This window comes from Hemiscyllium ocellatum, chromosome 23 (genome assembly GCF_020745735.1).
Source record: "Hemiscyllium ocellatum isolate sHemOce1 chromosome 23, sHemOce1.pat.X.cur, whole genome shotgun sequence".
Taxonomy (NCBI): Eukaryota; Metazoa; Chordata; class Chondrichthyes; order Orectolobiformes; family Hemiscylliidae; genus Hemiscyllium; species Hemiscyllium ocellatum.
In genome coordinates this window covers 22,593,831-22,617,530 of record NC_083423.1, presented here as the reverse complement: position 1 = coordinate 22,617,530, position 23,700 = coordinate 22,593,831, and the positions used below count along the sequence as shown (strand labels likewise).

The window sequence follows — 23,700 nt, the reverse complement described above, 5'->3', positions numbered from 1 at the left end:
TAATGTTATTGGTACATATGAGATGGCTAATAGATTGAGAAAAATGTTTGCATACCAGGATCAGTCAGACAGATGGGTGACTGTCAGGAAAGATAATGAGATATTCAAAAGCCTCCGCTCGCTATTCCTAAATGGAAGGCCAGTCAGTTATTGGACACTTGGAATAATTCTAATGTTCGGCAACGTTTAACAACATTTCATGGAATTATTGTTACAGGGGAGTCTCCGTCATAGACTGGAGATTCTGTGGTGGTCAGTGTAAATTTAGGATGGCTTGTTGCTTTCCTGGTGCAAGGATTAAGGACTTCTCTAAGTGTTTCAAATATACTGTTAAAGGTGAGATTGAGAAGCAGGAAATTATTATATTACTTGTTCACATTAATGTAATAATGTCAAATGGCATTTTTAGGAAAAAAGATTAAAGCAGTACAGAGTAAATATAAGAGGTTAAGTAATTGATTTTAAAAAAATCTCAAAAATAGTAATTTCTGTTTTATTTCCAATGCCAAACTTGAGTCAGACAGCACAGAAACAGATCCTTTGGTCTAATCCATGCCAAACATTCCAATCCATGCCGAACATAATCCCAAACTAAACTACTCCTACCTGCCTGTTCCTGGCTCATATCCCTCCAAGCTGAAAATGTGTTGCTGGAAAAGCGCAGCAGGTCAGGCAGCATCCAAAGAACAGGAAATTCGACGTTTCGGGCATAAGCCCTTCATCAGGAATGCTTATGCCCGAAACATCGAATTTCCTGTTCCTTGGATGCTGCCTGACCTGCTGCGCTTTTCCAGCAACACATTTTCAGCTCTGATCTCCAGCATCTGCAGACCTCACTTTTTCCTCATATCCCTCCAACCTTTCCTATTTTGTACCTATCCAAATGTCTTTTAAACGTTGTAATTGGACCCGCATCCGCCACTTCCTCTGAAAGTTCATTTCACACACAAAATACCTGTCTATCAAAATTGCCTCTTATAGCTTTCTCCACTCACCTTCAACCTTTGCCTCCTAGTTTTGGTTCCTGTACCCTGCAAAAAGATCTTAGTTATTCATTCTATCTGTGTCCCTCATGATTTTATAAACTTCTGAAAGCTCACCCCTCACCCTCTGAGGCTCCAGGCTTTGAGGAAATGTTGTCGAGCGGTTTGGATACTCCCCAACGATATCTATTCCTGTCAACATTTTAAAAGCAAAAGAACTTCCTTTCCCAGTTACCTTCACAACTGAAAGACATTTAGTTCCTTGAACCACTTTTCTGTCTCTGCAATGCAATGATCTTTAACGTCAGGGACCTACTTCAAACTTGAGCAGAATAATCACAAACATTTTGAACAATGAACTTTAGTGAACACCATTAAAACGATGCATGTGTAAGTCACAGAATGTTCTATTGGAACACAGAAAATCATTTTGATATTAAGTATCCAAAGAAGAAAATTCTTAAATTAAAATTGTTATGGGACAATTTTAAAACTTGGTTCATACTTTTCATTCATTGCTAAATTATTTTGTTAAGGGTCCCTCCATATCAAGCAGATTCAATGTCATAGTTGATTGTGGAGTTCACATTACCCAGGTAATGTAACACATGGCTTCAGAAATGTTCACAAATATACAAGAAGCTTCTTTCATTTTGTGTTCAGTCATTTCAGAAACACTGAGGAACAAACCCAATATCTTACAATGGAGTTTCCAAGGACTTACCTCAGCATCAATCCAAGTCCTTTTCTCAAGAACAAACTTGTAGCAATGACTAAAATAAATGAAGCCACCAGGACAATCCTGTTCATCCAGGAGACTACATTTCGCAAGGTCCTCAGCTGCAGATTAAAACAAGCTGCAATAATCACATCATTCACAGTTCACTTCCCTTTCATGAGACAAGAAACTGATGAGCACGTGGTTAATGGGGCCTGCTTCAGAGTGAGACTTTCCACTTGATTGCAATAACCTTCGCACATGGAAATACAGAGAAAGTGCAGCACAGAAACAAGTTGCTCCATCCAGTTAGTCAAAGACAGTGTTTATTTCCTACAGAGGTCTCCTACTGATCACTTCCTCCAACACTACCACCCAATCACTTCATTCCCTTGGGCTTGTCTACATTGCCCCCAATGGGGCTGTACAGTCTGCATCTGGTACACCGTGTAATGGCAAGGTTCACATTCTCAACACTCTGGAGGAGGCCATTCTCATGAATTCCTTGATTGATTTGTTAGTGACAAGCTTATATTTTATAAACCCACTTAAAATAGCATCAACATTACTCCAAATTTTCACCCTTCATTTGCCTTCATGGTTAATCTCAGCCTGCCCCCTTCCTCAATATTTCTGTTTCTGAGGTGACACTGTCAATGGCAGAATGGGATAAATGCCCCAGCTCCCACTGATGCCATCATTACACTTACTCCCATGTCACATTCTGTAATGATGCCACGGTCAATGCCAGTGTTTCTGATATCTCTCCTGTTTCTTCCCAAAATGAGAGCTCACTCCACAGTGAGTCCCTTCAACTGTCCCATTTCCCACACTTCCCCAATTCCTTCTGTTCCTTCCAAGAATCATGTTAGAGTTTGCCTTTCCCTGATCCTCTCAGACCTCCATATTGTTCACATTATCACCTCATATTTCTGCCACTTCATTCATTCCCATCCCCATTCAGCATTGCAAGACCCTGGTCAGTTCTTCAAACACTTGTCACTTGGCCATCGTCAGTATTTATGAGGTCTCATTCTCCATCTTCTCACAGACAGTGCTCTTCCTCCAGTGTGGTGGGGGAGGGGGACGGTGCAATCCTGAGCCATAAACTGAGCACAGGGATCTTCAATTCTTAAAAAAGGGAATGAGGGCGCTTCTTAAAAATGGCAGTGTATTGGAAATGAGGGGGAGAATGGGATTGGACTGGGTGAATATTAATGACTATGGGGAGTGAGCAGGACAGTGGGATTTGATTGATTTGGATATTAAATAACATGGAGAGTGAGCAGCAGGAGATAACTGAGTGAGATATGTATGCGGAGGAAATGTGAGAATAGGATCAGATTGAGTGGGTCAGTAATGGGTCTCTGTGAGTGAGAATAGAAAGGCATTAGTCTGTGGGAGTCTATTAAAGCATTTGAGCAGTGAGCAGGAGGGTAGGTTTGGACTGAGTGGAAAATGAATTCATGGAGAGGGAGCAGGAGAGTGGGATGAGAGTGGGAATGAGCAGGAATGTGGGATCAGACTAAGAGAGAAAGCTGGGCTGGACATTACCATGTGCCTGGGCACAGACAGGCAGGAGGGGGAGGGGCAGTAAAATTAGGTGGGATGGTGAAGCATGCTGTGTCCATATGGGGAGTGGGCAGACAGGGAATGTGGAATGTGTAGAATATCAAACACGTGTCAATGGTTAGGTCATTGCTCACTTTCAGAGATTCCTCAGGTACCGTCTCTGTCTGTTTTCTCTCATTCACACAACAGAACATCCATTAACTCCTCAGCTCACAGCATTAACCTGTTCTCACACACGATGTTAGGTTGACCCTACCTGCAACATCATTGACCATCAATGTACTCAGCACCAATCCCATCAGCAGCATCATGTCTGCAGTGAAGTTCCTTTCCCCTCACCTGAAACACAACAAAAATGATTCAACATCAGTGTCCAGGTTTCACAGTTAAGATGGGGCTCTCCTGCTCCTCTTCTTACCTCTCCCTCTCCGTCTCTCTCTCTCTCTCTCTCTTTCTCTCTCTCTCCCCGTTGTCTAAAGTGATGAGGTGTCAAATCTTATTGTAAATAATTATAACAGACCGTGAAGAAGGATGGGACCGTTGAAATCAGATCCAATTGACTCGAGTATCAATAATATCCAAATTTCTGCTGACCAATCAGAGACTGACAGCTCAGCACCGAAGGGATTGGAAGTCATGAGAATGTTCCAGGAGTTACACATTAAATTGTACAACGTGGCACTGGAACAGCTCAGTGAGAAAGGAAACTGTACTCATAGTTCCTGGTCTCTGTAATCAGGTGGACATGAATGCTTTGCTCAGGAAGTAATGAATGAGAATTTTAAAATGTATTTCCTGATGAACGGCTCCAACCCAAAACATCGATGTTCCTGCTCCTCGGATGCTGCCTGACTTGCTGTGCTTTTCCAACAACACATTCTCAACTCTGATCTCCAGCATCTGCAGATCCTCATTGTCTCCTGATCTTTGAGGGACCCTGTTCTCTCCCTCATTATTCTTTTGACCTTGATGGATTTATAAAAACCCTGTCCTAACTCTATTTGCCAAAGCAATCGCATGTCCCCTTTTAGTCTTCCTGATTTCCCTCTTAAGTATATTCCTATTGCCTTTATACTCTTCTAAGGATTCACTTGATATCTCTTGTCTCTATCTGACTTATGTTTGCTTCTTTATCTTAATTAAAATCTCAATTTCTCTAGACATCACTGGCTGGGCCAGCATTGATAGTTGAAGGACTTTAGGCTCAATCTACAAACTTAGTTTCTTTTATGTGTGAGCCAAGTCCTGCGTGCTCTTTAAATAAAGCAATAGGAAAAGATATTTAATCTCACACTTTTAGTTTTATTCTAACAATAAGTGGATAAAGTATACAGAGCTCTGGGTCTCAACCTTTCTGTCCCTGACAAACTACTAAGTCAGTCAGTTCACAAAGAACAAAGACGTATATCTGTCCCTGACCCAGTCTTTTATACCATACAAAACATCATACCATCACTCAAGTGAAATTGTCTTCTAATTGGCCGTTGCTCTGACTCCATTCCCCGCCTCCTCGCATTCCCGGATGTCCGATCCCACGTGACCTTCCCTTTTCTGAGACAAAGGAACACCACGTGGCCTCCTTTTGGGCGCGAAACGGCAGACTCGCATACTTCCAGGGCGCGAAATGGCCAATAACGTGACCTCCCGGCACTCTGCCGGAGCGCAAAACAGGGAGACCACATGACCGCGCCCGCGTCTCGGAGCACCACGTGGTCATCCTCTGTGCACGCATCAGAGGACCACGTGACCTCCGTGCGCCGAGGACACGCCCCCTCACAGTCAGAATCCATCCTACCGGTAAGCCTTTTATATATATATTTACATAGTCCATCCCTATTTGCCCTTGAGAAGGTGGTGGTGAGCTGCCTTCTTGAATCGCTGCAGTCCACTTGACTTTCTAGTGACTCTTACAACTGAGTGGCTTGAGAGGCCATTTCAGAGAGCAGTTGAAAGTCAACCACATTGCTGTGGCTCTGGAGTCACATGTAGGCCAGACCAGGTAAGGATGGCAGATTTTCTTCCTTGAAGAACATTAACAAACCAGACGGGTTTTTCCAACAGTTGACAATGGTTTCATGGTCATCTGTCAACTCTTTATTCCCAGATTTTTAAAAATTGAATTCAAATTCCAACATCTGCCATGGCAGCATTTGAACCAGGTTCCCGGAGCATTATTCTGGGTTTCTGGGTTAATAGTTAAGTGATAATACCACTAGGTCATCAACTCCCCAGGAGAGAATGTTTACAGTGCAGTCAGTATAAGTGAATAATATTCACATGGATGTGTGAAATATTTTGCCATTTGATCTGATGAACAAGATTGTTATACCGGATCGGAACTCCATCTGTCCCCCATTTCTCTCCTGGTTGGGAGGTTTCCTTCATGCAATAACAACAGTGAGATTGAATCTAATTATAAAGAACAGGTTCCACTCACAGGCTGCTGCTAAATGAGGACCAGGGGAAATTTATTATTCTTTGTAGAAGAAGTAGTGGTCCCAACACCAATCATTGTGGTATTCCACTGGTCACAGGGCTCCAGACTGAAAAGCAACCCTCCACCACCACCTTTGAGCCAGTTCTGTATCCAAATGGATAGTCCCTGTATTCCATGAGATCTAACCTTGCTAACCAGTCTTCCATGGGGAACCTTGTCAAACGCCTTACTGAAGTCCATATAGATCACGTCCACTGCTCTGCCCTCATCAATTTGCCCACCATCGCCGCCAGGCTCACTGGTCTGTAGTTTCCTGGCTTGTCCTTACTACCTTCCTTAAGCAGTGGCACCACGTTAACCAACCTCCAGTATTCCAGCACCTCACCTGTGTCTATTGATGATACTAATATCTCAGCAAGGGGTCCAGCAAGGGGTCCACCTCCCTAGCTTCCCATAGAGTTCTCGGGTACACTTGATCAGGTCCTTGGGATTTATCCACTTTTATGTGTTTCAAGACATCCAGCACTACCTCCTCTGTAATATGGACATTTTTCACGATATCACCACCTATTTCCTTACATTCTATACCTTTCATGTCCTTTTCCATGGTAAACACTGATGCAAAATACTTGTTTTGTATATCCCCTATCTCCTGCAGTTCCACACAAAGTCTGCCTTCCTGGTCTTTGAATTCCCTCTTTAGTTAACTCCTAATGTCTAATACATTTATAAGGATTCATTTGATCTATCTTGTCTATACCTGACATATGCTTCTTTCTTTTTCTTAACCAAACCCTCAATTTCTTTCATCATCCAACATTCCCTATAACTATCAGCCTTTCCTTGCACCCTAACAGGAATATACTTTCTCTGGACCCACGTCATCTCATTTCTGAAGGCTTCCCATTTTCCAGCCATCTGAGAACATCTGCGCCCAATCAGCTAATGAAAGTTCTTGCCAAATATCGTCAAAATTAGTCTTCCTTCAATTTAAAACTTCAACTTTTAGATCTGGTCTATCCTTTTCCATCACTATTTTAGAATTATGGTCGCTGGCTCCAAAGTGCTCCCCCACTGACCCTCAGTCACCTGCCCTGCCTTATTTCCCAAGAGTAGGTCAAGTTTTGCACAGTCATTCATCTAGTAGGTACATCCACATACTAAATTAGAAAGGTTTTCTGTACACACTTAACAAATTCTTCTCCATCTCAACCCTTAACACTATGGCAGTCCCAGTCTATGTTTGGAAAGTTAAAATCCCCGACCATAACTACCGTATCATTCTTACAGATAACTGCGATCTCCTTACAAGGCCCCAATGGATCCTTCCATATCTGTCGCAAATTCACCTGCACCTCCACACACATCATTTGCTGTATCCGTTACACCCGATGTGGTCTCCTCTACATTGGGGAGACAGGCCGCCTACTTGCGGAACATTTCAGAGAACACCTCTGGGACACCTGCACCAACCAACGCAACCGCCCCGTAGCTGAACACTTTAACTCCCCCTCCCACTCTGCCAAGGACTTGCAGGTCCTTGGCCTCATCTATTGCCAGACCCTGACCACACGACGTCTGGAGGAAGAGCACCTCATCTTCCACCTAGGAACCCTCCAATCACACGGGATGAACTCAGATTTCTCCAGCTTCCTCATTTCCCTTTCCCCCATCTTATCTCAGTCCCAATCCCCGGATTCAGCACTGCCCTCTTGACCTGCAATCTTCTTCCCGACCTCTCCGCCTCCACCCCCTCTCCGGCCTATCACCCTCACTCTCACCTCCTTCCACTTAACGTATTCCCAGTGCCCCTCCACAAATTCCCTCCCCCCTACCTTTCATCTCAGCCTGCCTGGCACACCAGCCTCATTCCTGAAGAAGGGCTTATGCCCGAAACGTCGATTCTCCTGCTCCTCGGATGCTGGCTGTCCTGCTGTGTTTTTCCAGCATCACATTTTTCAACTCTGGTGACTACAAATGTGCAGCAATGATTGGTGTGGGGTGCAATGCTTTTGTCATTTTTATAAATGATTTGAAAGTGAACATAGGACGCATGATTAATAACGTTGTTGATAACAAAATTGGTAGTGTAGAGGACGGTGCAAAACTTACCTCAGAGGACAATGGGTCCTTGATCTGATGAGCAATGGGCTGAGGAGTGCTAGATGGAGTTTCACGTAGATAAATGTGAGGTGCTGTGATTTGGAAAGGCAAATCAGGGCAAGACTTATACACTTAATGTTCAGGTCCTGAAGAGGGTTGCTGAACAAAGAGAGACCTTGGGGTACAGGGTCATAGTTCTTTGAAAGTGGAGTTGCAGGTTAACAGGGCAATGAAGGTGTTTGGTAAACTTGTCCTTATTGGTCAGTACATTGAGTACAGGGCATTGGTTAGGCCACTCTTGGAATACTATGTTCAACTCTTGTCTCCCTATTACAGGAAAGATGCTGTGAATCTTGAGCTGGTTCAGAAAAGATTTACAAGGAGGTTGCCAGATTTGGAGGGTGTGAGCTATAGGGAGTGTCTGAATAGGCTGGGACTATTTTCCCTGGAGCGTTGGAGGCTGAGGTATGCCCTCATTGATGTTTGTAAAATCATGTGGGGTGTGGGTAGGGTGAACAGTTATGGTCTTTTCCCCAGGGTAGCAGAGACCAGAATTAGAGGGCAGAGGTTTAAGGTGAGAGAGAAAGATTTTAAAAGAATCTAAGGGGCTATGTTTTCCCGCAGAGATGGATGTGTTTATGGAATACACTGCCAGAAGGGGCGGTGGAGGCCGGTGTAATTACAACATTTAACAGGCAGCTGGATGGGTATGTGGATAAGAAGGGACTCGATCATTTTCGAATATCTTGTGGACATTGATGAGTTGATACTGAAGGGTCTGTTTCTGTGCTGTACATCTCTGTGTCTCTGTGACTCTAATCCTTCCTTTGCAGAAATGAATTATAAACTATCCATGTCCCTGTTCTGCTGTCTCCTCCCCAGTATAGCATTGAAAGGACAGATGAGTAGAAAGCATCAGTGGGACAGGAAGGCTGCTATAAACTAGACTCACAGTAACAAACACACAACTCATGATGCAATTTTTATTCTTGGCTGAGAAACTAAGTCAGTACAGTCATCATTGGCTGTGACCGCAACTACAAGCAGATTGAGGCACTACATTCACTCCCAGACAGGATCCATGGAGCAGCGATAGACTCTTTCACTCGTAGCAGGGAGACGGCAGTTTGTAGGAGCAAAGGAAACACAATTTTGAATCACAAGGCAGATCGTTCCAATCAGGTTTCCATGCTGGAGAAAAGAAAAGAGTTTGGTAAATCAGACAACTATTTGTGTGATTGGTTCCTTCTGTGTTTTTAAGAGTATCAATCATCTTGTCATTTTCCCCATTACTTTATTTAGAGCATTGGTCGTAACCCTAAGCCACAGGGTGATGATGTGTAAATACCACACGATCCATTAAAAAACACCAATATTATAAGGAAATAGCTTTCATGAACAACCAGAATAGACTGGCCTGAGGTCAAGGTTCATTAAAGTTGAGAGTTAAGCCTCTTTCCAGAGAAAACAAGCAATTGTCTTACTGAGTGGAAGATGAATGACTGTGTTAGATGACAATATTGTGATATTTCTCAATGAGCAAACTGACCAATCACTGAAGACAGGGCAGTGTCGAGGTTTGATCTCACTGGCTGCTGACAAGGAAATGGAGTATAAGGGAATGAGCCCCAGAGTGATAGCGAGCTCTCTCAGGAACAGGAGTTGTCTGATCACCGGCTGGAAACAATGACTGCAGATGCTGGAAGCCAGATTCTGGATTAGTGGTACTGGAAGAGCACAGCAGTTCAGGCAGCATCCAAGGAGCTGCAAAATCGACGTTTCGGGCAAAAGCCCTTCATCAGGAATAAAGGCAGAGAGCCTGAAGCGTGGAGAGATAAGCTAGAGGAGGGTGGGGTGTGGGGAGAAAGTAGCATAGAGTACAATGGGTGAGTGGGGGAGGGGATGAAGGTGATAGGTCAGGGAGGAGGGTGGAGTGGATAGGTGGAAAAGGAGATAGGCAGGTAGGACAAGTCCGGATAAGTCATGGGGACAGTGCTGAGCTGGAAGTTTGGAACTAGGGTGAGGTGGGGGAAGGGGAAATGAGGAAACTGTTGAAGTCCACATTGAAGTGTTCCGAGGCGAAAGATGAGGTGGATCACCGGCTGGAGCAGGCTGAGATGGAGCAGGCTGATCACATGTTACAGTCTGATCCTTGGACAGGTCCACGTTATCTGGATCACTAACAATTATACGTACAAGGGTCAGCTTGTGAAGTAATCCTAGTTTTGCTGCAATTTGTTGTGTACATTGCTTCAATACAGGGCAATTAGGTCCTTTCCTTTGTTGGGATTGCCTTGGAATATTGATATCCAGTGTAAACCAGACAGACCGGGAAAAGCAGGAACAAAAGCTGAATAATGTGTTTTGGATGATATAGTTTTAAATCAGGGAGTCAAATCCTGTCAAGAGGTGGAGGGTTACTTGGAGCTATTCAGGTGAGTTCATATCCTGGAAAGTCTGCCTCTATCTGATTTGGAAAATCTAAATTAGGACCAATCAAGATAAACCTCTATTAATCATAAATGTTCATCTGGTTCTAATGGAGGTCAGTACCAGTGCACCCACATCAGTGATCGCAGAACCAGTTTTTGATCAAATTTGCTCTGGACTCCAGCCCTGAATTTTATGCAGGACCTCAGCTTGGCTGAGAATCTATCCGATGGAACCTTTGCAGATTAATGGTTCAGCCTCTGTTTCGGTCTCTTCTGAAAGGCAGCTGGTTCAGTTACTAGTGATTATAGTAAAAGACTCAGGCACAAGCTTAATGGGGGCTGCTCAAGATTCATCTAGGATGGGTTAAGATTTGTCAAATAGAAAATAGCTGCTTGAGTGAAGTCTGAGTTAAATGTCCAGAAATCTTCTCAGAAGGCGTAGAATTTCATAGAATCTCTACAGTGTGGAAACAGGTCATTTGGCCCAATAAGTGCATATCAACTCTCCAAGGATCATCCCACCCTGATCCTACTCCTGCTTTCCCGTGGCTAATCTTTGGATTGTGGGAGGAAACCAGAGCACCCAGAGGGAAGAATATTCAAATTCCACACAGAGAGTCACCCGAGGCAGGATTTGAACCCGGGTCCCTGGTGCTATGAGGCAGCAGAGTTAGCCACTGAGCCTAGGGACTATCTGAGGAACCCAGGCCACCTTGCATGTTGACCATCCATCAGTTCTGAGATTCTGCAAGGCCTGCCAAGTGCCATGTGCCTTATAGGCAAAAGAAGAGGCAGAAGTGAGAAGGCTGGAAATTGAAGGAATCATCAAACCGATCCAATTCACGGAATGGGAAGCACCGGTTTTACCAGTTTTGAAGCCTGATGGGTCGGTGCACCATTTTGGGGATCTTAAATGAAATGGTGATCCCTATTTTCGCAGCTGAATAAATACCCAATCCATGGGTTAGAGGATTTATACACAAAGCTGTCCTTCAGCAGGACATGAGCCACACTGAATTGCAATTGCAGTTTGACGAGGATTCCCAGTTAATACCCACAACGTTTTGTACCAGTATACAAAACTGCCATCTGGGGAATCATTACAGCGGATTTTCAGCGGATGATGGAGAACATTTTGCAAGGTTTACTTCAGGTCAATATTTACCATGAAGATGTTGTAATAATGGGGAAAACCAATAAGGAACACTGAGAGAACATGGACATAGTCCTTTAAATGTTTTTCCTAAGTGGGACGATGCCTTACAAGTGAACCACGAATGTTCCAGGTTCCCCAAGTGACCTACTTGAGTTCCACCCATTGGAAGATAATGTGAGGGTGATCAAAGATACCCCAGCTCCCATGCCTGTCCAGGAACTCAGCTCATTCCTTGACCTGGTAATTTATTACAGAAAGTTCAAACATAACCTGACATACACCCTGGTGCCGTTGCATCAACTTCTAATGCAGGGTCAGCTTTAGAAATGGTCTCAGACATTCCCAAGCTTACAATGAAGTAAAGTTGAAGTTATTATCCTCAAAGGTGTTGGCATTCTACCATCTCCATATGGCATTGGGGTGGTATTAGCTCTAATGTGGCTCAATGGTGAGAAATACCCAACAGCTTACACATCCAAGTCTTTTGCTCACGCAGAGCATAAATCACCCAGATAGAATACGAAGGAGATTCGGAGTCAGAAAGTTCCATCAATCCCTTTTGTGGGCTAAAGTTCATGCTAATCATGGACCACAAACCCCTACTCAGTCTGCTTAAAGAGGGCAAAGCCAACTATGAGAGAGAAAGCTGGGCTTTATTTCCTCTGTGTGTGTGTGTTCGCATTGAGTATAATAACCTACTTCTACATCACCAACTATGTTAAATCGATGAAGACTTCAATCGATAAGTTCTGTTACGAGAATAAATCAATGATTCATTAAGAAACCTGATTGATGGCTCTTTATGCTTAAAACCTGCTATAGATAAGGCTTTCAATTGATCATCTTGGTAAAATCAGTATAATTTTTTTCCAGTTATGTTATGACTGGTGAAATACTGCGACTGGAACAACAATAGCCTTGGTCGTAAGAAACTCAACTACACGGAGTCCAGTTAGAATCTCATTCATGGATCTATTTGCCTTTTCCTTAGACATTTGACAGCATTGACTTACCAACGAAATGCACAGAGTTCTTTACCACGATAGTTACAACGAATAAAATCTGAAGAAGATCCATCAGTCCAGTAGGAAAGAGTTCTCCTGTGGAGATATAAGTTCACACTGAAAAATATATCGTTTGCTTCCCCTAAATAATGTGATGCAACAAGACCAACAACGTTACCTTGTTGATATCGTTGAAGCCGATCCATGTTTGTTCTCTTTGAGAGAATTTCTTTGCAATAATACGATTCTGCTCTTCCCAGTGTATGGAAGCAAGATGACCACCAGGAGCCAGCCTTCGGCAGTGCAACTTGAAATGATTTTTAAAAAGACAGTTTATTGCTGGCTACATTTTTACACTGAACATATTCAATTATGTTTCTCCACCAGGTTAATGGTGAAAATTTGCTGTATTGGCATTAATTTTTCTTTTATGGACACATTGCTTTTTCCCATTATAAAATTTCACTCAAAAGTGTGGATAAGAAATGCAATGCCTTTGCAAAGATTTACTATTTCTGATCATCAATCTATCTAACATATTTATGACATTTCCAAAAACAATGCTCAAAATAAAATATCATGGAAACCCTAACAACAAAAAACTCTTAATAAATTATCCCACTTCATGTACCTGCTACAGCTCCAAGTGGAAAGTACAACATTTGAGTCCACAATACAGCACAGGAACTGGCCCATCAGCTCACCAGCTCTGTGATGACCATGGTACCATTGCAAAGATTTACCATTTCTGATCATCAATCTATCTAACATATTTATGACTTATCCAAAAACAATGCTAAAAATAAAATATCATGGAAATCCGAACAACGAAAGACTCTTAATAAATTTATCTTCTACAGCTCCAAGTGGAAAGTACAACATTTGAGTCCACGATACAGCACAGGAACTGGCCCATCAGCTCACCAGCTCTGTGATGACCATGGTACCATTCTAAATGCATCCCATCTGCCTGTATATGGGAGGATTCCTCTATCTCCAGCCTGCTCGTGCGTCTGTCTCAATAGCTCTAACACATATCTGTGACTTTCCCTGGCAGTGTGTTCTAGCTGCCGACTGTCCCCTCTATAAAAAGTATGCCTTGCACAGATCCTTTAAAACTTTCCCACCTCAGCTTAAACCTATGCCACCTCGTATTTGACATTTTCACCTTGAGCATTTCTGCGCAGATCATGGTGGCATTTTGAAGTAATCCCATCTGCCTGCATATGGCCTGTCTCCCTTTATTCCCCACCTGTACATGTGTCTGTCTAAATATTTCTGAAATGTAGCTATCATAGCTGTACCCACCACTTGTTCTGGCAATGCATTCCAGTCACCGACCACGCTCTGTATTAAAAAAAACTTTGTCTTTCACATATCTGTTACGATGTGGAAGACAAACCCCTCTGCTAATTAAACTAAAACACCCAGAAAAACTTGCCTCACTTTGTAATCTGCTGGAGTGTGAGGAGTGAAAGAGACCTCCTAATTTCCACTGTTTAAAGAAAAATAGCAATTTATTTTCCTAACTTTAACAGTGAACACTAAACAAAAACTTGTAACAGATCCAAGCCTCACCTTTTTCTTAACTAATTACTGTCCGATACCAACTCTATCAAACTGTTGCTCCAATAACACAATTATTAAACATTACATTAATTTAATCCCAAGTCCAAACAGACCCTTACGCTGTCTTCCCTCCAGCCATCAGAAACAGTTACTTCCTTCTGTCCTTCCTATTCTGCTGTCTTCTCCCTGAGTTGTCTTCTTACTTTCTACTGCTTTTCCAGGAAAAGATACCTTCTGATAGATTGTGCTTTCTGAGACATCTTTGAGAGCAAGATGTTCATTTCTTCAGATGATGGTTGCTCTCTGTCAGTTGCTTTGACCAATTTTCAAAATTCCCTGGTATTTTATACCCCCCAACATCATACCTTCTCATTGGTCTGATGTTGTCAATACAATAAAGTCAAATTCAATTGGGTTTAGCATCCTCGGCGTAATTTAAATTAAATGGTTAAATTCAAATTGTTGTCAAAACTGCAAACAAAACTCAGGTATCCATTGAACAGCTGATAGTTACATGTATGTATTTTGGAAAAGCCTGTCTGTAAACTAGCAGCTGGGGCTGTACTTTAAATTTAGAAAACCCTTTTTATCTTAAAGTGACCAGACACTCTTTTGACCTTGGACCATATCCTTTAAACTTTTCCCCCTCACCTTCAACTTATTCCACCTACCATTTGACATTTACACCCTGGGAGCAAGATTCCGACTATCCTCCCTATCCATGCCTCTCATAATATTCAAAACTTCGGTCAGGTCCTCTCTCAGCCCCTGATGCTCTACTGAAAAAAATCCAAAGTGCAGCGAAATCGACGTTTCGGGCAAAGGTCCTTCATCTGGAATAAAGGCAGTGAGCCTGCACCCTTCAGGCTCACTGCCTTTATTCCTGATGAAGGGCTTTTGCCCGAAACATCGATTTCACTGCACTTTGGATGCTGCCTGAACTGCTGTGCTCTTCCAGCACCACAGATCCAGAATCTGGTTTCCAGCATCTGCAGTCATTGTTTCTACCTCATTGATTTTGACCCTACTGTGAATCCTCTTGCAAGGATGCCTGCCTTGAAGAAGTTTTCCTCCTCTCTCTACAAGAATCTCAGGGAGTCCCTCTCCCACTGAAACTCCCAGGTCATTTCCTCTGCCCTGAAGCTCTTCAACCATGTTGTGAAACAAACTCGCTACCACAGCCACATTTGCTTCCTCAGTGCCTGCCTCTGTAACCAACTCATCCCACACGGACTCCGGACCACCTTTAAACCAGCAGAGTTCGGACCCGAACAGGACAAACAGTACAGACTACAGATTCAAAAACACCAGCAACGGTTCTCCTTCAAGATCCTCCGCTCCACACACGAAGCAATGCGCAGGCACCTAACCTCTGTACAGTCAGCCCTGCCTCAGCTGATGGCCACACTCTCTCAGAATTGCAAAGGACCCACTCTGTACTACATCCTCAGGAGAATTCATACTCTCAACAAACAGTATTTCAATTCCATCTCAAACATCAAAAACTGTAAGTACAGCAAACTTTTATCCACCCACCTCCATAACCAGCGCTCCTCAAACATTCCAGAAGATTCCCCTGGCCTCAGAAACGACTCGGACACCATTAACCATGTGGCTGATGCAGCTACCACCCCCACGCTGATGGGTGATGTCACTTCCGCCCCCATCATGGCCACTCCCACAGCCACTTCCGCCCCTCACATCATCGCTGATGCCACACGCTCAGTGAATTCCTCCACCACTACTGCCGTGGTCATCACCACTTCCGCTCCCACCAGCACCATTCACCTGCATTCTGCTGACACGCCCCCACAGACCCCACTGTCACTATTCCCACCCCCAGAACCCCGAGAGGAACACTACCCCTGCTCCTAACTCCACTCCCACTCCCCCCACCATCACACCCACTCCAGTTACTGGCTCCGACCCCACTCCCAGCTCCACACCCACACCAGATCCCAGCTCCCAGCCCTGCCGAGTTTTCATCATCCTTCCAGACCTTCCCCTCACTGAGGATGAATGATCAGTCCTCAGCAAAGGACTCACCTTCATCCCCCTCTGTCCATGCATCAATGAATTTAACACACTCCATGACATCGAACAATTCTTCCGTCGCCTCCACCTCTGAGCTTACTTTCACAATCAGGATTCCTGTCCACCTTCCGAGGACCCCTTCGCCCACCTCCAACACACTGCATCCACCTGAACGCCCCGTGCTGGCCTATTACCTGCACTCGACCTCTTCATTTCCAACTGCCGTCGGGACATTAACCGCCTCAACCTGTCTATCCCCCTCCCCCACTCCAACCTCTCACCGTCACAATGCACAGCCCTCCAATCCCTCTGCTCCAATCCCAACCTCACCATTAAGCCGGTGGATAAAGGGGGCGCAGTGGTAGTCTGGTGCACTGACCTCTACACCGTTGAAGCCAAACACCAACTCGAGGACACCTCTTCCTACTGCCCCCTCAACCATGACCCTACCCCCCCATCACCAAACCATCATCTCCCAGACCATACAGAGCCTCATCACCTCAGGAGATCTCCCACCTACAGCTGCTAACCTCATAGTGCGGGAACGCTACACTGCCCGGTTCTACCTCCTTCCCAAGATCCACAAGCCTGACCACCCTGGCCAACCCATTGACTCAGCATGCTCCTGCCCCACTGAACTCATCTCTACCTACCTTGACACTATCCTATCCTCCCTAGTCCAGGAACTCCCCACATACGTTCGAGACACCACCCACTTCATCATCTCTCAGGGAAGGTTGATGATAATCTGTCCTGAATGCACTGGGAAGTTGAAAGATTGATGTCAATCTGGGATGGGAAAGGTTTCAGAGTGCAGTAAGTATTCCATTTTGATGTGACATACTGCTCACTGAGCTGATGTGGTATATTATACTCATAGAGTCACTGAACTGTACAGCACAGAAACAGAGCCTTCAGTTGAACTCCTCCTTGCCAACCAGATATTCTAAATTAATCTAGCCCCATTTGCTGCATTTGGCCCATATTCCTCTAAATCCTTCCTATTCGTATACCCATCCAAGTGCTTTTAAATATTGTAATTGTACCAGCCTCCACCACCTCCTCCAGCAGCTCATTTCATACACGAACCACCCTCTGTGTGAAAAAGTTCCTCCTTATGTCCCTTTTAAATCTTTCCCCTCTCACCTTAAAACTATGCTGTTTAGCTTTGCCCCCTCCAGTCCTGGGGAAAGGCCTTTTTATTCACCCTACCGATGCCCCTCATGATTTTATAAACCTCTATGAGGTCACTCCTTAGCCTCTGACACTCCAGGGAAAGTAGCCCCAGCCTATTCAGCCTCTCCCTATAGCTCAAACCCTCCAAACTTGGCAACATCCTTGTAAATCCTTTTGGAATCCTTTCAAGTTTCACAACATCCTTCCTATGGCAGAGAGACCAGAACTGAATGCAATATTCCAAATGTGGCCGAACCAATGTCCTGTATAACTGTAACATGACACCCAACACTGATACTCAATGCTATGACAAATAAAGGAAAGCATACTAAATGCCTTCTTCACTATCCTATCAACCTGTGACTCCACTTTCAAGGAAGTATAAACCTATACTCCAAGGTCTCTTTGTTCAGCAACACTTCCCAGGACCTTACCATTAAGTTGATAAGTGCTGGCCTGATTTGTCTTTCCAAAATGCAGTGCCTCACATTTATCTAAACTCAACTCCATTTGCCACTCTTTGGCCCATTGGCCCAACTGATCAAGCTCCCGTTGAACTCTGAGGTAATCTTCTTTGCTGTCCACTACCCTTAAAATTTTGGTGTTGTCTGCAAACTTACTCACCATACCTCCTATGTTCACATCCAAATCACTTATGTAAATGATGAAAAGTATGGCCCAGCAACGATCCTTCTGGCCCACCATTGGTCAGAGGCCTCCAAGTCTGAAAAGCAACCTTCCACCACCATCTCCTGTCTTCTACCTTCAAGCCAGTTCCACCTCCAAATGGTTAGTTCTCCCCGTATTCCTTGTGATCTAAACTTGCTAACCAGTCCTCCATGAGGAACCTTGTTGAACGTCTCACTGAAGTCTATATAGACAACACCCATCATTCTGCCCTCATCACTCCTCTTTGTTCCTTCTTTAAAAAACCAACAAGTTGCTGAGGCTGAAGCTGAATGTACGATGGAGACAAGGAGTATTGATGAAACTAAGTATTGGAGTGCAGGTGTGGAATCTCAGTAAGCTTACTTCCTGGAAATGGAGGAGGATATCAATTAGAACAGATGTATTTGATGACTGAGACTCAAGAGGAAAATAAGGCCACATCCCTTCCCTGTAAATGCAATGCAAATTGATGTATGAGAGGTTAAAATTAAACCTATGAAATCCGATTGCACTGATATGGATTGCTATCCTGGAATTTATTAATTATCCTATGAAACACAAATACAGGCATTCATTTTACTTTTACATAAACATGGGTATTTTCCCCTATTATAAAATTCGACTCAAAGTGTGGAGAAATAATGCAATGCACACACAGCGATTTACTATTTCTAATCATTATTCTATTCAACATATTTATGACATTTCCAAAGCAATGTTAAAAATTAAATATCATGGAAATCCTGACCACTAAAGATGCTAAATAAATTAGGAGAAAGTGAGGACTGCAGATGCTGGAGATCAGAGCTGATAAATGTGTTGCTGGAAAAGCGCAGCTGATGAGACAGCATCCAAGGAGCAGGAGAATAAACGTTTCAGGCATGAGCCCTTCTCCTGAAGAAGGGCTTGTGCCTGAAATGTCGATTCTCCTGCTAAATAAATTATCCCACTTTATTTACCTGCTACAGCTCTAAGTGGAAAGTACAACATTTGAATGTAAACACAGAACAGAACAACATTGCACAGGAACTGGCCCAACAGCTCACCAGTTCTGTGATGTCCATGGTACCATTCTAAACTCACCCCATCTGCCTAGGAATGGGAGGTTTCCTCTATTCCCTACCTATTCATGTGTCTGCCTAAATAACTGTAAATTTGGTAAGCTTGGCTAATTAAATGATTCAAATTAATCCCTTCAAACTACACTGTTTACATAATCCAAATTTGTCAGCAGGACCAGAATATTGAGTTAATGATTAAGACCAGATTTTGTTGAATACAGTTAAATAAGACACTCATCTCACAGTCAACAACAATTTCACTCCCAACTCCAAGACCTAGACATTATAATCGTATGAAACTCAAAATCGGCTTCAAACTGGGCCCAGACCCGGGCTCATGGACAGCTTCCTTCCTCAAACTGAAACATCTCTGTGTAGGGTCAGGGTCAGAGATCACAGGGACCAGCTCTGGCACCCTTCCCCCAGACCCCACACACTGTCCTGATCCCACACCCTGCCCCTACCACTATACCCTGCCCCCGACCCCCACACCCTGCCCCGACCCCCAGACCCTGCTCCTCTCCCTCACACCCTGCCCCCGACACCCACACCTTGCCCCTGAACCCCCACACACTGCCTCGACCCCCACACCCTGCCCCGACTCCCACACCCTGCACCTGACACCCACACCCTGCCCCTGACACCCACACCCTGCCCCTGACATCCACACCCTGCCCCCGACCCCCACACCTTGCCCCAACACCCACACCCTGCCCCGACCTCCACACCCTGCCCCCGACCCCCACACCTTGCCCCAACACCCACACCCTGCCCCCGACTCCACACCCTGCCCCCGACTCCACACCCTGCCCCCGACCCCCACACCCTGCCCCCGACTCCACACCCTGCCTCCGACCCCCACACCCTGCCCCCGACCCCCACACCCTGCCCCGACCCCCACTCCCTGCCTCCGACCCCCAATCCCTGCCCCAATACCCACGCCCTGCCCCCGAACCCCACACCCTGCCCCCGACACCCACACCTTGCCCCTGAACCCCCACACACTGCCTCGACACCCACGCCCTGCCCCGACCCCCACACCCTGCCCCTGATCCCCTCACCCTGCCCCCGAACCCACACCTTGCCTGGAACCCCACACCCTGCCCCCAACCCCACACCCTGCCCCTGACACCCACACCCTGCCCCCGACCCCCACACCTTGCCTCTGACCCCCACACCCTACCCCCAACTCCCACATCCTGCCCCCGATCCCCTCACCCTGCCCCCGAAACCCTCACCCTGCCCCGACACCCACACCCTGCTCCCAACCCCCATACCCTGCCCCGATCCCCTCACCCTGCCCCTGGCCCCACACCCTGCCCCCGACCCCCACACCCTGCCCCGACACCCACACCCTGCCCCCAACCCCCATACCCTGCCCCGATCCCCTCACCCTGCCCCTGGCCCCACACCCTGCCCCCGACCCCCACACCCTGCCCCTGACTCCCACACCCTGCCCCCGACACCCACACACTGCCCCCAAACCCCACACCCTGCTCCCGACTCCCACATCCTGTCCCCGATCCCCACACCCTGCCCTCGAACCCCACACCTTGCCCCAAACCCCACACCCTGCCCCTGACTCCCACACCTTGCCCCCGACACCCACACACTGCCCCCAAACCCCACACCCTGCCCCCGACCCCCACACCCTGCCCCCGACCCCCACACCCTGCCCCCGACCCCCACACCCTGCCCCGACCCCCACTCCCTGCCCCCGACCCCACACCCTGCCCCCAACTCCCACATCCTGCCCCTGATCACCTCACCCTGCCCCGACACTCACACTCTGACCCCTACACCCACACCTTGCCCCCGACCCCCACATCCTGACCCCGACACCCACACCCTGCCCCCGGCCCCCACACCCTGCCCCCGACCCCCACACCCTGCCCCCGAAACCCACACCCTGCCCCTGACTCCCACATCCTGCCCGGATCCCCTCACCCTGCCTCCGGCCCTACACCCTGCCCCCAGCCCCATATCCTGCCCTGACACCCACACCCTGCCCCCGACACCCACACCCTGCCCCCGAACCCCACACCCTGCCCCCGAACACCTCACCCTGCCCTGACACCCACACCCTGCCCCCGACACCCACACCCTGTCCACGAACCCCACACCCTGCCCCCGATCCCCTCAGCCTGCCCCGACACCCACACCCTGCCCCTGACACCCACACCCTGCCCCTGACACCCACACCCTGCCCTGACACCCACACCCTGCCCCTGACCCCCACACCTTGCCCCGACACCCACACCCTGCCCCGATCCCCACACCCTGCCCCAACCCCCACACCCTGCCCCCGGCCCCCACACCCTGCCCCGACCCCCACTCCCTGCCTCCGACCCCACTCCCTACCCGCGACTCCCACACCCTGCCCCCGATCACCTCACCCTGCCCTTGAACCCCACACCCTGCCCCCGACCCCCACACCCTGACCCCAAAACCCACACCCTGCCCCTGACCCCTCACCCTGCCTCTGACTCTCACACCATGCCCCAACCCCTACTCCCTGTCCCTGACCCCCACACTCTGTCCCCGACCCCCCACACCCTGCCCCCGGCCCCCACACCCAACCTCTGCCCCGACCACCACACCCTGCCCATGACCCTACATGCTGCCCCCAACTCCTACACACTGCTCCAACCCGTACACCCTGCACTGACAACCACACCTTATAAGGGGTTACCTTATCAAGGTTTATAAGCCTCTATAAGGTCACCCCTCAATCTCCAATGCTCCAGGGAAAACAGCCCCAGCCTATTCAAACTCTCCCAATAGCTCAAATCCTCCAACCCTGGTAACATCCTTGTAAATCTTTTCTGAACCCTTTCAAGTTTCGCAACATCCTTCCGATAGGAAGGAGACCAGAATTGCTTGCAATATTCCAACAGTGGCCTAACCAATGCCCTTTGCAGCTGCAAAATGGTCTCCCAACTACTGTACTCAGTACTCTGATCAATAAAGGAAAGCTTCCTCACTATCCTATCCACCTGCGACTCTACTTTCAAGGAGCTATGAACCTAGGCTCCAAGGTTTCTTTGTCCATCAGTAATCCCTCGGACCTTACCATTAAGTGTATAAATCCTGCTAAGATTTGTTTTCCCAAAATGCAGCACCTCACATTTATCTAAATTAAACTCCGTCTGCCACTTCTCAGCCCAATGGCCCATCTGATCAAGATCCAATTGTAATCTGAGGTGAACTTCTTCACTGTCCACTAACCTCCAATTGTGGTGTCACCTCTAAATTACTAAATATACCTCTTATGCTCACATTCAAATCATTTATATAAATGATGAAAAGTTATGGACCCAGCACTGATACTTGTAGCATCCCACTGGTCACATGTCTCCAGTCTGAAAAACAACCCTCCACCACCATTCTCTGTCTTCTACCTTTGAGCCAGTTCTGTATCCAAAAGGATAGTTCTCCCTATATTCTATGAGGTCTAAATTGTAGCCAGTCTCCATTGGGAAACCTTGTCAAACACCTCACTGAAGTCCATATGGATCACATCTATGGCTCTGCCCTCATCAATCCTCTTTGTTACTTCCTCAAAAAACTCAATCAAATTTGTGAGACATGATTTCCCATGCACAAAGCCATGTTAACTATCCTTAATCAGTCCTCGCCTTTCAAAATACATGTACATCCTGTCCCTCAGGATTCCCTCCAACAACTTGCCCACCACTGATGTCAGGCTCATTGGTCTATTGTTCCCTGGCTTACCCTTATCACCTTTCTTAAACAGTGGCACCGTAGTAGCCAACCTTTCAGGTTTCTGGCATCTCACCTGTGACTATCGATGATACAAATATCTCAGCAAGAGGCCCAGCAATCACTTCCCACAGTGTTCCAGGATACACCGATTGGATCCTGGGGATTTATCCACTTTAATGCATTTCAAGACATCCAGCACTACCTCCTCTATAATATGGACATTTTTCAAGGTATCACCACCTATTTCCCTACACTCTATACCTTCCATGTCCTTTTCCACTGTAAACACTGATGCAAAATATTCGTTTAGTATCTGCCCCATCTCCTGCGGCTCCACACAAAGGCTGCCTTGCTGGTCTTTGAGGGGCCCTATTCTCTTCCCAGTTACACTTTTGTCCTTAATGTATTTGTAAAAACCCCGTGGATTCTCCTTAACTCTATTTGCCAAAGCTATCTCATGTCCTCTTTTTGCCCTCTTGATTTCCCTCTGAGGTATACGCCTACTGCCTTTATACTCTTCTAAGGATTCACTCGATCTATCCTGTCTATACCTGGCATATGCTTCCTTGTTTCTCTTAACCAAACACTCAATTTCTTTAGTCATTCAGCATTTCCTATACCCACCAGCCTTTCCTTTCACCTTAACAGGAATACACTTTCTTTGGACTCTCGTCGCCTCATTTCTGAAGGCTTCCCATTTTCCAGCCGTCCCTTTACCTGCGAAAATCTGCCCCCAATCAGCTTTTGAAAGTTTTTGCCTAATACTGACAAAATTGGACTTTCTCAAATTTAGAACTTCAACTTTTTGATCTGGTGTATCCTTTTCCATCGCTATTTTGAAACGAATAGAATTATGGTCGCTGGCCCCAAAGTGTTCCCCCACTCACATCTCAGTCACTTACCCTGTCTTATTTCCCAACAGTAAATCAAGTTTGCACCTTCTCTAGTAGGTACATCCACATATTGAATCAGAAAATTTTCCTGTACATACTTAACAAATTCTTTTCCACCTAAACCTTTAATACTATAGCAGTTCCAGTCTATGTTTGGAAAATTAAAA

General features: G+C 46.2%; 1 protein-coding gene across 1 annotated transcript in view; it reads left to right on the top strand.

The window, feature by feature from the left end:
- Nucleotides 1–4,953: 4,953 nt before the first annotated feature.
- The window catches only part of LOC132826584 (C-type lectin LmsL-like), a 45,828-nt gene continuing 27,081 nt past the window's right edge, over nt 4,954–23,700 (top strand). The window contains exon 1 of the mRNA XM_060842542.1: nt 4,954–5,070. Coding sequence (XP_060698525.1) covers nt 4,954–5,070 — 117 coding nt within the window. The remainder of the gene's footprint in view (nt 5,071–23,700) is intronic.